Source organism: Octopus sinensis, linkage group LG15 (genome assembly GCF_006345805.1).
Source record: "Octopus sinensis linkage group LG15, ASM634580v1, whole genome shotgun sequence".
In the NCBI taxonomy this organism is placed as follows: Eukaryota; Metazoa; Mollusca; class Cephalopoda; order Octopoda; family Octopodidae; genus Octopus; species Octopus sinensis.
In genome coordinates, this window is record NC_043011.1 from 34,663,259 (window position 1) to 34,675,758 (window position 12,500).

The 12,500-nt window shown below is 44.2% G+C and overlaps 1 protein-coding gene across 3 annotated transcripts in view; it reads right to left on the reverse strand.

Moving 5' to 3' along the window:
• Positions 1-12,500, reverse strand: part of LOC115219670 (monocarboxylate transporter 5-like) — a 44,181-nt gene that overhangs the window by 8,127 nt on the left and 23,554 nt on the right. For 2 of the 3 annotated variants that reach the window (XM_029789846.2, XM_036509629.1), the window contains exon 2: positions 5,362-5,565. In XM_029789846.2, the coding sequence (XP_029645706.2) occupies positions 5,362-5,464 (103 nt within the window). In that variant the 5' untranslated portion in view covers positions 5,465-5,565. The remainder of the gene's footprint in view (positions 1-5,361; positions 5,566-12,500) is intronic. The other variant, XM_036509630.1, reaches the window with a different exon arrangement.

Below are 12,500 nucleotides of genomic sequence, written 5' to 3' on the forward strand. Positions count from 1 at the left end.
GGGCGGATCTGTTGTTTGTATAGAAAATATCTATTCATCTGATTGTAAATAGTTATTCATCTGATTATAAATATCGAAGTTTACATTCTTTTCTTCAAATTTTCTGACGAAATTTAGAATTTTTGTCTTTATATTTGCATAAGATGTGCTCGGAAAGATACAGTTAAAAATTCATCTCTTCTAATTATAAGAGAAGTCAAACATTATCCGTACTTTCACCATAGCATATCTTTATTATTGTCACACCACCTTCTGTGCATGCGTGCTTATTGTTGTGCAGAAGGCAGTGTGACAGTAATAAAGATATGTAGGGCGGCGAGCTGGCAGTGTGATAATAATAAAGGTATGTAGGGCGGCGAAATACTTAGCGGTATTTCGTCTGCCGTTACGTTCTGAGTTCAAATTCCGCCGAGGTCCCCTTTGCCTTTCATCCTTTCGGGGTCGATTAATTAAGTACCAGTTACGCACTGGGATCGATATAATCGACTTAATCCGTTTGTCTGTCCTTGTTTGTCCTCTCTGTGTTTAGCCCCTTGTGGGTAGTAAAGAAATAGGTATTTCGTCTGCCGTTACGTTGTGAGTTCAAATTCCGCCGAGGTCGACTTTACCTTTCATCCTTTCGGGGTCGATAAATTAAGTACCAGTTACGCACTGGGGTCGATGTAATCGACTTAATCCTTTTGTCTGTCCTTGTTCGTCCCCTCTATGTTAAGCCTTTTGTGGGCAATAAAGAAGTAAATAATAAAGATTTGTTATGGCGAAAGTGCGGATAATTTTTTTTATTTCCTCTTGTTAGTTAGTTAGTTAGTTAGTTAGTTAATTTGGCTCAAAAGCAAATAGCAAGGCCATGTAGGGGGACATGGAGTTAAGTACAGGGTGGTGTTCATGTAAAGAGTTCAGGCCACTTGAGGTCCAGGGAGGCTTTGAACAAAGCGGTCGTCGGCATCTTCACCATCTCGTCTGGCAGCCTGTTCCACGGATCCGCAACCCGGACGGAGAAAGTCCTCTCCTTCGATTGAGATGAAATCGTCGCAGGTAGAGCTTTTCGGAATGACCCCGCAGCCGACGCTCCGGAGCAGGAGTGAAGAACAGCTCTTTCGAGAGGTTACACTTCCCGCTTATGATGTTGTGGGCGAGAATGAGATCACCACGGCGGCGGCGTTTTTCAAGAGAATAAAGGTCGAGCGTCCTCAGCCTTTCTTCGTAGGACAAATTTTTGAGACCATGAACCATGCGGGTAGCCAGCCTCTGGACTCTTTCGAGGTGCTGTATGTCTTTGAGGAGATAAGGAGAAGAGGCTTGAATCCCATACTCCAATATGGATCTCACCAGCGTGACATAGAGTGGCAGGAATATGGCTGCTGTGAGCATTCCGAATGACCGTCGAATCAAAAACAGAATTCCGCGCGCTTTGTTGGCAGCATGGACGCACTGGGCCGAAGGCGAAAAGGAGGAATCCACCAAGATACCCAGGTCCTTTACCTGATCGGTCCTCTCCAGCAGCAGACGACCCGGCTCGAAATCAAGTTGAGTTGCAGGAGTAGAGCCGACAGGCAGATGACAGCACTTTGACACGTTCAGACACAGGTCCCAATCGTTATACCACTTTCAAATTTGGTGGAGGCATCGACGAAGATCCTCTATACTACCGCGAGGAGCGACCAGTTTGATATCGTCGGCAAATAGAAGGGTGTGTTGCGTGAGGTCGTCGGGCAAGTCATTTATGAAGACTAAGAACAACAAGGGCCCAAGCACTGAACCTTGAGGCACGCCACTGCTCGCACTGGAGACGTCGGACCGCGAACCATTAACTTGAACTTGGAAGGAGCGATCTGAGAGGAAGGCACCAACCCATCGTACAATATCCGGATGGAAACTATATGCTTGAAGCTTGACAAGTAGTAGGCGGTGGTTTACCGAGTCAAAAGCTTTCGCAAAGTCCAATAAAACGATGTCAACAGCATCACTATCATCGAGGATGCGCGTCACCAATTCTTCCATTACTAGTAAGTTGGTCAAGCATGATCTCTTCGGCACGAAGCCGTGTTGGGAATCAGTGATCGAGGCTGTGCTTAGGGGGTGGAGCATCATACTTTTCTTAAGGATGGTTTCGAACATCTTGCTGATTATTGATGTAAGGGAAACCGGTCGGTAGTTAAGCGGGTCTTCGCGGCTCCCTTTCTTGAAAATTGGGCAGATTATCGCTGTTCTCCAGTCTGCAGGTATAACATCCGTCGCCAATGACATATTGAATAGTCGTGTTAAGGGCTCGTAGATGACCGGAGCCAACGCTTTGATAACACGTGGGTGTATGCCGTCAGGGCCGTGACACTTGTTTACATCGAGGCCTTGAATAACACGTTTGACCTGGTCCCGCGTGATGATCAATCGAAGCATTGGAGGTACCGATCTATCAAATGGAGGGGGTTCACGACCATCATCTTGTTTGAAAATAGTTGAAAAAGCCTCGGCAAATAATTGACTCTGTTGATAAGGGTCCTCAATCGATACGCCTGTTGAGTCTACCAACGTTGCAATCTGGTTGTTCAAGCGGGAATTCCGCTGGACATGGGCAAAGAAGGTTTTTGGATTGCTACTGGCATTTGCCGCGATTTTGTATTCATAACTGAAGCGTTCTTTCTTTTCAATTTTCACGGCTCGGTCTCGTTGAGTTTTGTACACCTCAAAAGCTGCAGTCGAATCCAGATTTTTGAATTCAGCCCAAGCAATATCTCTGAGTCGACGTTCTCGTTTAACTTTCTTCATCACCCAGGGCTTGTGTTTCTTCCTCTTGGGAAGTCCAACGGGAACTGCCTGGTCAGTCAAACAGATTACATATGCTTTGAGGGATGACCATAGTTCGTCAACTGAGGACAACGTCATCAGGGAACGCCAGTCCAGAAGCGCGGAAGCCTCGGTTAGAATTTCAAGATTAATTGCAGAGAAGACTCTACGTGGCAGCGAAGTAATCGTGGGCGTGGAAAAAGTTGTGTGCATGACGAACTTCAGGACCGCATGATCACTCTTGGCAAGAGGGGCGCACACAGATACGTCTGACACTGATCTTGGATAGCGGGAGAATACCAGATCTAGCATAGATGGCTGCTGCCCAGACCGATGCCTTGTCGGATATTCAACATGTTGCGATAGAAAACAATCTTCAGCCACGTCAAGAAGGGCCTGGCCGAACCGGGAAGATGTTGTACAAATTGATGCGGGCCAATCGATCGTGGGAGCGTTGAAGTCGCCTAGTACCAAGCAGTCATGCGAAGCTGAAACGAATCTTATCGCCTCGAGTAGATGAGCATCGTCCTGGGGTTCGGCTAGAGGCGGCCTGTAGACAGCCAACACGGGCAGGCAAAACTCAGATAGGCTCAGCTTGCAATAGACGGCATCGAATTTGGTTGTAGGTTGAGCATTTGTGGGTAGAATACCGCAGGACGGTTTGTGCTCAGACTTAACATACACAGCAACACCCCCACCTCGCCTTTTTCCTCTGACACATCTGAAAAGGACGTAGCCCTGCAGGTGGATCTCTGAGTCCTTTACTGCTGGAGTCAGCCAAGTCTCGGTGATAGCTATCACATCAGGGGAGTCGCGTAGGGCCAGTGTAAATAGTTCACTGAACTTTGGGAATAAGGAGCACGAGTTGGTGTAGACGATGCTGAGCTGTGAAGTCTGAGGGGCGGTTGTTGGGGAACAAGCAGAATAAAGGGCATCAGAGATAGCATCGTTGATGGGGGTATCAACTTCACTTCGATTTGCCCTCACATTACTTTCCCTGTCAGCACTACAGCATGGGACCAGAGGTAGGACTTGATTATCTGTCCATCTTGGATTCGTAAACCCTTCTCTCCCATTTGTTTCCTCATCTTTAGCTCGGATATCAGGTTCCTCCGGCGAATTCTCTCTCTTAGTGAGTATTCCTCGCGAAAACCCATATTGGGGTCCTCCCAGGCATGCGTCTGAGCTCTGTTCAGAAAGACTGAAGCCTCCCGATCAGAAGAAAAGATTACCCTTATTGGCGTGGTCTAGTATCTGCGGTTGGGTTCGCTTGGAATCTTCCTAGCCGAGCGACCTTAAGAACACTGACATTTTCGTTCACAGAGAACAATTTTCCAACCAAAATGGAAACAAAATTAATGTCATCTTTTAGGCGGTTTATGCCTGTATCACAGGTGGATTCAGCTTTGCCATATATTATTGCCGATCTTGAGTGGGCAAAAAGTTCTCTACTATGAGCTGCGGTATTCGATTCTTCATTGGAGGATTTCGAAAGGGTGGTTTCATAGCCATCGGACTTATGTCGGCCTGTGGGGTCGATCGGAATGGATTTAGTGGTCATAATTTTCCCGCCTGGTTTGGAACTGCACTGCCTCTTCTTCGGTTTGGGGGAGCACCACTCCCCAGATGAACCCACATCGAGATCGTTCAGAATTGGTTGAGCAATGGCATTAATGGGAAGGACAAGTGAAGGAGAATCCAAACAGATTGTGTGTGTGTGCGTGTGGTGTGTGTGTATGTGTGTGCGTGTTTGTATGTATGTATATATATATATATATATATATATTATATATATATATATATATTATTTTATTCTTTTATTTGTTTCAGTCATTTGCCTGCGGCCATGCTGGAACGCCGCTTTTGTCGAACAAATCGACCACAGGACCTATTCTTCGCAAGCCTAGTACTTATTCTATCGGTATCTGTTACCGAATCGCTAAGTTACGAGACGTAAACACACTAACATCGGTTGTCAAGCGATGGTGGGAGGAAAAAACACAGATACGTATATAGATATATATGTATATATTTACATATATTTACATATATTGTTTGTTTGTTTGTTTGTTTTTCCAGTTTCAGCTCTTGAGCTGTGGCCATGCTGGGGCACCGCCATTGTGGTGAAAGAGTACAGCAGGGATCACCACCCCCTGCCGGAGCCTCGTAGAGCTTTTAGGTGTTTTCGCTCAATAAACACACACAACGCCCGGTCTGAGAATCGAAACCGCGATCCTGCGACCGCGAGTCCGCTGCCCTAACCACTAGGCCATTGCGCCTCTATATATATATTTACATATATGTACATACATATATACACATATTTGTATATATATATATATATATATATATATATATATATATATACTCATGCAATACATATATATACTCATGCAATACATATATACACAGGGATAAATACACATACACCCTGACACACATACATTCACACAAATGCGAGCGCACGCACACACAGACATACATCTACTGAACCAGATGTACAACATACACAAACATCTGTATGTCTGAGTGAGATTATTATTAAACTGGGAACCATAAGAAAAACTATAACTTTACCTGTCAAGACAACCCACGCCCATCCACGGTCTATAGGCCTTCTGTCAATACGCATTGTCTGTGTTGTTTCTTTCTCCATTGTGTCTTTATCATTACTGTTCATCTCCAGGTAAATCCTCCAGGTAAATGCTCCAGGTAAATACTCCAGGTAAATCCTCCACTGATTCTTGTCGGTTGTTTTCCTGTCTCCAGCAACTTAGATACCTTTTGAATAATAAATGAGAAAACATTAGTGAGAAACATTTTGGTGTAATTTAATATCATTGCAGCAAGTTTATTTGGTATATATAGTAACAATAACAGGAAAGCACACAAACCCAACAACAACTAAAACACCAAAAGAAATAAGAGTAACAGCAACTGCACCAAATGCAACTTAACATACAAACAGTGACGTCAGTGCACCAGTACATTTGAAGGAAGTTCATCTAATGGTGGGTGTTCTTGAGGAAACGCTAGGTGTTGATGAGGACTAACTGGTTTGTCTAGAGGACTTCTGGACAAGGGTCTACCGTGGATAACTCCCAGAAATTCCTAGCCTGATAGTGCCACTTAGGGCCAGTACTGGCTTGAGACGAACTACAGGCATGGAAGCAGTAGCCGGTGGAACTGTCCAAGATGCATGCAAAATGACAAAACCCCAATACGTGCATAGTGCTGCATCCAATCATTTGTAGAATTATGTCGAACAGTTGTTGTCACGTACAGGGCGAATCCAGGCAGAAGCGTTAGCACGCCGGGCGAAATGCTCAGCAGTATTTCGTCTGTCGTTACGTTCTGGGTTCAAACACCGCCGAGGTCGACTTTGCCTTTCATCCTTTCGGGGTCGATAAATAAAGTACCAGTTGCGCACTGGGGTCGATGTAGTTGACTTAATCCCTTTGTCTGTCTTTGTTTGTCCCCTCTATGTTTAGCCCCTTGTGGGCAATAAAGAAATATATTTTGAAGTTCAGCCTCTCGTTAACTTTTAACAAAATGTGGCAGGTGGTGTTTCTCTGTTTCATGGTTATGGCAAAAAAAATTTGTGTTAGACAAAGCTGAAAAGATTGAGAAGTAACACTTTTCTCTTTGGTCAAGTCTCTTCTGACATTTTAAAGTTCCGCCTGTAAAGGAAAGTAAAGGTGGAGAGGAACAAGCTTTCCCCCAGAAAAGTTGTCAAAAGATTAGGGTTAAATTGCTCGGGGTCTAGTTCGGTCCGGATTTCCAGGTGGACAAAAAACTGGGATAAAGTAACGAGCAAAGTTGCTGCTCTCGCCCAAAAATGAGCTAAGAGTAAGGTATCCCTGAAAGGTCGAGCAGAGGTGGCTAACGCATACATCATATCCGTCATCTGCTTCTGTCTGACTTTCATGCTTTGTTCCAGACCCAGTTTTACTGGACTGAAATGTACACTCTTTCACTTCTCGTGGAAATGATGCATTCCCATGTTCAAGCAACCCATCTGCTTTCAACACCCGCTGCGTGGTGGACAGTCATGCGCTGAGGCTATGACATCTCCAGCGCTTCCTTGACGGTGAAGAGGTGTGTTCGCTGTTCGCCAGACGCATGTTTTCCCAGCTCGTCTTCAAGGAGCTGCAGCCTTGGGTCAGTCAGAGACCGAGAGAGAGCGTTTGAAAAGTTGACTGTCTTCGAGCACTCACAGCCTTCAGTCAGTCGGGTGCTGGGATAGTAGAAAATCCACTTTGGTGTTCTATAGAGGATTAGTGGTGGGTAAAAACGATAACGTTCTTGGGGAGATCTTGGGCGTCGAAAACAATTAACTAGCCACTCTCTTCTAGAGAAATTTCGGTCCAAGGCCAATGGATAACTTCCAGAAATCCCTGGCCTGGCAGTGCTACAGGGGAGAATTACCGGTTTGAAATAAACTCTACAGGCATAGAAGTGCGGTCAGCCAAATATATCCAAGTTGTGTGCTAGGTAACGAAACTGTCGCGCGCACACTCATACACCTGTCAGCTGTAGAACAGATCCGGCTATCAACTGAATCCGTCATGAAGATCATTCCTTCGTCATCTTTTAAACGGGAAGGGCATGCAGTTTTTATATGATTGATGGCCATGGTGAGAGAGGTTAGATTGTATAGTAGACGCGATTGAAGGGGCTGAAAACAAACACTTTCGCCTTTGGCCAATCCCTCATCAAATTCTCCGAGTTTCACGTGAAGAAGAAAATAAGGGTAGAGAGAGAAGTGTTGCCTTCCAGCCATTTTATTCAAAGGTAGATGAGAGTGGCGAGCATGGTGCGAGTGAATGGGCCTGCCCTCGGGATAAGACTGTAAAATGAAGATGAAAAACTGAGAAAAGGTACCTGCCCCAGAAGTCAGGACATCTGTGGTTTTATGGGATTTTTTCCTGCTGAGGAATACTCATACTTAAAATTGTATTTCTATTTTTCTTTTGTTAAACTTATTTACACATAAAACCTTCACACCAAAACACACACACAAACACACACAAAGTTTTGTTCTGAGCCGTTTTTAATGTTTTTCTTAATGTAAACCCTTTGTGGTCAATAAAGAAATCATCATCATCATCATCATCATCATCATCATCATCATCATCATTACAACTACTACTAGTATTATTATTGTTGTTGTTGGTATTATTATTATTATTATTATTATTATTATTATTATTATTATTATTATTATTATATTATTATTATTATTATTATTATCATTATTATTATTATTATTATTATTATTATCATCGCTAGACGGAGAGTTCGGTGAAAGTGCTCGGAGTTCAGTTGGAAGGAAGCTGTCTCTGAAAGTCCAGGCGGAAGCAGCGAATGCATATATCGCTTCGGTGGTTTACTACCGCCTAGCCGTCGTATCTTGTCCTAAGAAAACTCTCTAATCAGATTGGAGCGCTTGCTTGTCCGATTCTTGTGGGAGAGTCATGTTCCGCTAGTCAGAAAATCCCTCTGTTGTCTACACCTACACCATAATGGTCTTGGGATGCCATCCTTGATAATGCAGTGCCACGCTTTGAGGCTATTGCTCCTACAGAAATATCTAAATCACTGCGATGGTGTGAAACGACGGCGACGAAAATAAGAGTGAACTGGTGTGGAAGTCCTTCGTGCGACACATCTTTCCGCAGCTCATCTCATTGACATAGCTGCAGTCATGGGTCAAACGCAGACCAAGGTTGGGCGTCTGGCATCCAGAATGTTGCTAGGAGCTCACTGCATTGTACCAGCTGCGTTAAACCATTAGCGGGAAAACAAGCCTAGATTTCTATAGGGAGCTAGTTGAAGATATGAGCGATGATGACCTAGAACCTAATCTAGGCATTGATGAGAACAGTTTGAGTAGTCACTTCCAGAGGACCTTCGGGTCGAAAATCATGGACAATTTCCAAAAGTTTTTGCCCGAGATGTTTACTGGTGGGACGAAACCGTCCTGCATGCAATAATTCAGTGTCCGTGCATTAGAGAGTTGTGGGATTGCGTGGAGCAGCTGTTCTCGCGTGTAAGACAAAGTTAGCTGTCTTTCGATTGTATAGTGAAGATCGACGCACCACCTTCCCTTGGGAGAGAAGGGATGCATATTTTTCTCTGCTTAGTGGCTGTCGCAAAATAAGCCAAGTGGTGGACCCGTCTGAAAGGTTTGAAGACAGGCATTTTCGTATCTGGCCAAGCCCTCATCAATTTCTTCAACTATCATTTGGAGAAGAAGGTGAGGCTAGAGAGGGAGGTGCTGCCTTCTAGTTTGTTTATGAAAAAGTAGTCAAAAGTGGCTGGACTGGTGAGACTGAATGGATTAACTTTGAGTATGTTTTTCTAAGCAGGAGGGAAGAAACAGGAAGAGGGTATTTCTTCACGCCTTGGAGATGGCAGAGTAATCTGGGATTTTTTTGTGGATTTTACCCCGAATTTCCCTAAGTGAACTGCCTCGTTATTGGGGATTCTGATTATTATATTTTATTATTTATTTCTCTATTATATATTCTGCTGCATCCCTTAATGTAGTAGTATCTCCCTTTGATCGATGTAAATCCCACCTGTTTTTGGTTTTGTGTGCTGTAACCCGTCCTTCGATCTTGTCCTCCATGTCTTGGGCTCTTGTGGCCAATAAGAGAAACTATTATTATTATTATTGAGTGAGAGAGCAATGCATGCCACCAAAGTGTCGCTGGGGTACAATTATACGAAGCCCAATATATCATCATGACTACCCATCTGATAAGGGTACACCAGGCACATGCAACACAACCATATGTATGCGACATGATGATCTCATATCAAGATAAACAGTGCATGACCTTGCGGGTGGAGCCTAGTTAGAATTTTCTTCAGGTCGAGTAGCCTACAAACACTCTCCAATATTTCCTTTCATTTATAAACTCTCTTGCCTCTCTCACTCCAACACCTCTAACCACCAAAGCTTTCCTCACTCCATCCATCCACACCAACCGAGGTCTGCCTCTGGTTCTGTTGCCTATTACTTCTGCCTTCATCACCCTCCTTACCATCCACTCCTCATCCATCCTCTCCATGTGGCCAAACCACCTCAAGATTCGTCAATCTATTTTGGTTATAATTTTACTCTCATTTCTGCTCGCCTTCGCACGTCCTATTTCCTCATTCTGTCCATCCATATCACACCAACCAGAGTCCTCAAACATCTCAAACACATCTAGTTGCCTCCTTTTTGCCTCTCTTACCCGCCTCGTCACTGCACCATATAATATTGTCGGCACAATCACGCCCTTATACACACCTATTCTTTTCTGCTCCAGGCACAAGGCCCGAACTTTTGGGAGAGGAAGCCAGTCGATTACATCGACTCCAGTATGCAACTGATACTTAATTTATCGACCCCGAAAGGATGGAAGGCAAAGTCGACCTTGGTGGAATTTGAACTCAGAACGTAACAGCAGACGAAATACCTATTTCTTTACTACCCACAAGGGGCTAAACACAGAGAGAACAAAAAAGGACAGACAAACAGATTAAGTCGATTACATCGACCCCAGTGCGTAACTGGTACTTATTTAATCGAACCCGAAAGGATGAAAAGCAAAGTCGAGCTCGGCGGTATTTGAACTCAGAACGTAGCGGCAGACGAAATACTGTTAGGCATTTCTCCCGGCGTGCTAACGTTTCTGCCAGCTCGCCGCCTAGGAAATCATTTATATTGTTACGGAGGCAAGGAAAAGTAAACGAACAAAGAAAAACATTATGCCCCTTGTTCCATTAGTTGGAACCGAACCGGCGCTCCAGTTGTTCAGGACAATGATATTTCCTTTGTCCTGTCAAAGACCACGATTATTAATGGTCGTAGGCAGTGAACTATGGTCCCCACACGGTCACGGAAAGTTTTAAAAAATTAAAACTGCTGGGACAACGTTATAAATACTGCTAGCATTAAGTTAGTTGGGTCAGTCAGCGAGAAACCGTGAGAGGGTCAGTGTGAGCGGAGCGGACAAGAGAGTGAGTTCGAGATGGTGGAGTCGGCGAGAGACGGTCAGTGTGAGCGTCCACTGGACAAAGGGCGGCGTGGTCTAGAGAGAGACAGACAGTGAGTGTGAGAGATGACAACGAGAGGTAGTAAGAAAGATGACAGTGAAGGGGCAGAGAGAGACATAAAGAAGCCGGACTGTTATAATGGGAGTTTTGTGATGTTCAGGGAGTGTTGCAGGCGCGGAACTTGCGGTAATGTTTTTTATTTGTGTTTTTAATTTCGATGTTTAGATGTAAAAAGAAGAAAGAGAAAGAAAAGAGGGAAAAAGGCGCGTTGTTGGCTGTTTTTAAAAGAAAAGAAAAGGAAGAAAAAAAGAGAACTTGGAAATGTTTTTAAAAGGAGAAGGAGCCCTTTTTTGAGAACTGTCGTGTAAAAAAAAAAAAGAGGGGAAATTGGAGCTCTAAGAGACTGTTGGTTTTGAAATTTGTGTTAAATGTAAAATGATTTGTCTTGAAAAGACCGAACTGTATTGAGTCAAATGTTGAATGATTTGTTTTTTTCGAACTCTGAAATTATGTTTAAATGCAAATGATTGTTTTTCGAACTCTGAACATGATTTGTCAACCTTTGTTTTGGAATGCTTTGATTTTGTTTTGAAAAAAAAAAAATTGCTAAATTATGCAACTTCCGCTGTGTCTCTTTCTTTTGTTGTCATTGTGTTGTTTCCTGGCTGCGTTCGCCGCCTTCCCCACTTCCCGTGGTGCATTTCCGGTTTATTGAGCGTCGTCGTCGCGACTTAGGGCCCCGTGGTGGAATCGGAAGGCCTAGGGTCCTGAATTGCGGCGTAACAATATTGTAGCTGTGCTGTTTACTTTTCTTTACCGTCAAAGCTTTACTGCTGCTGCTGTTGTTGCTCTTGTTATTATTTTGTTGCTACTGTTGCTGTGGTTGTTGTTGTTGTTCGTAGTGGTCGTGGCGGTGGTGTCACAGTTGTTTGTGAATGAGACGATCATCTTGTTCGCTTGTCTAGCAGTAGTCATGTCAACAGGTGAAGAACTATCATTTGCTCTCATTTTTATGGCAAGACACTCCTCTGTCTCTCTCTCTATCCCTCTCTCATCGACGTTGGAAACTTTCCCGAAACTATTTGTTGCTGCCATTGAGTAAAATTCTAAAATATTTTTCCTCGTGGAATAGAAAATGGAATAAATTTGATAAGTCCCACAAGAAATAGAGGGACTTTTAACGAAAAAGAAACTCCCTAGCGGAAAGACGCCTTATCCTCCACCCTGGTTGAAAATGACAGGAAAACACCGCTATTTTCCGGGGAAAAAACTGACGAGTTTCGAAAACAAAATACAGAGCTGAAGTCAAGTGTGGCTTCTTCGGCTGACGGCCGTAATATAATTAATAGGTGTGTATAAAAAGGCGGCGAGCTGGCAGAAACGTTAGCACGCCGGATGAAATGCTTAAGCGGTATTTCAGGGCGGCGAGCTGGCAGAAACGTTAGCACGCCGAGCGAAATGCTTAAGCGGTATTTCAGGGCGGCGAGCTGGCAGAAACGTTAGCACGCCGAGCGAAATGCTTAAGCGGTATTTCAGGGCGGCGAGCTGGCAGAAACGTTAGCACGCCGAGCGAAATGCTTAAGCGGTATTTCAGGGCGGCGAGCTGGCAGAAACGTTAGCACGCCGAGCGAAATGCTTAAGCGGTATTTCAGGGCGGCGAGCTG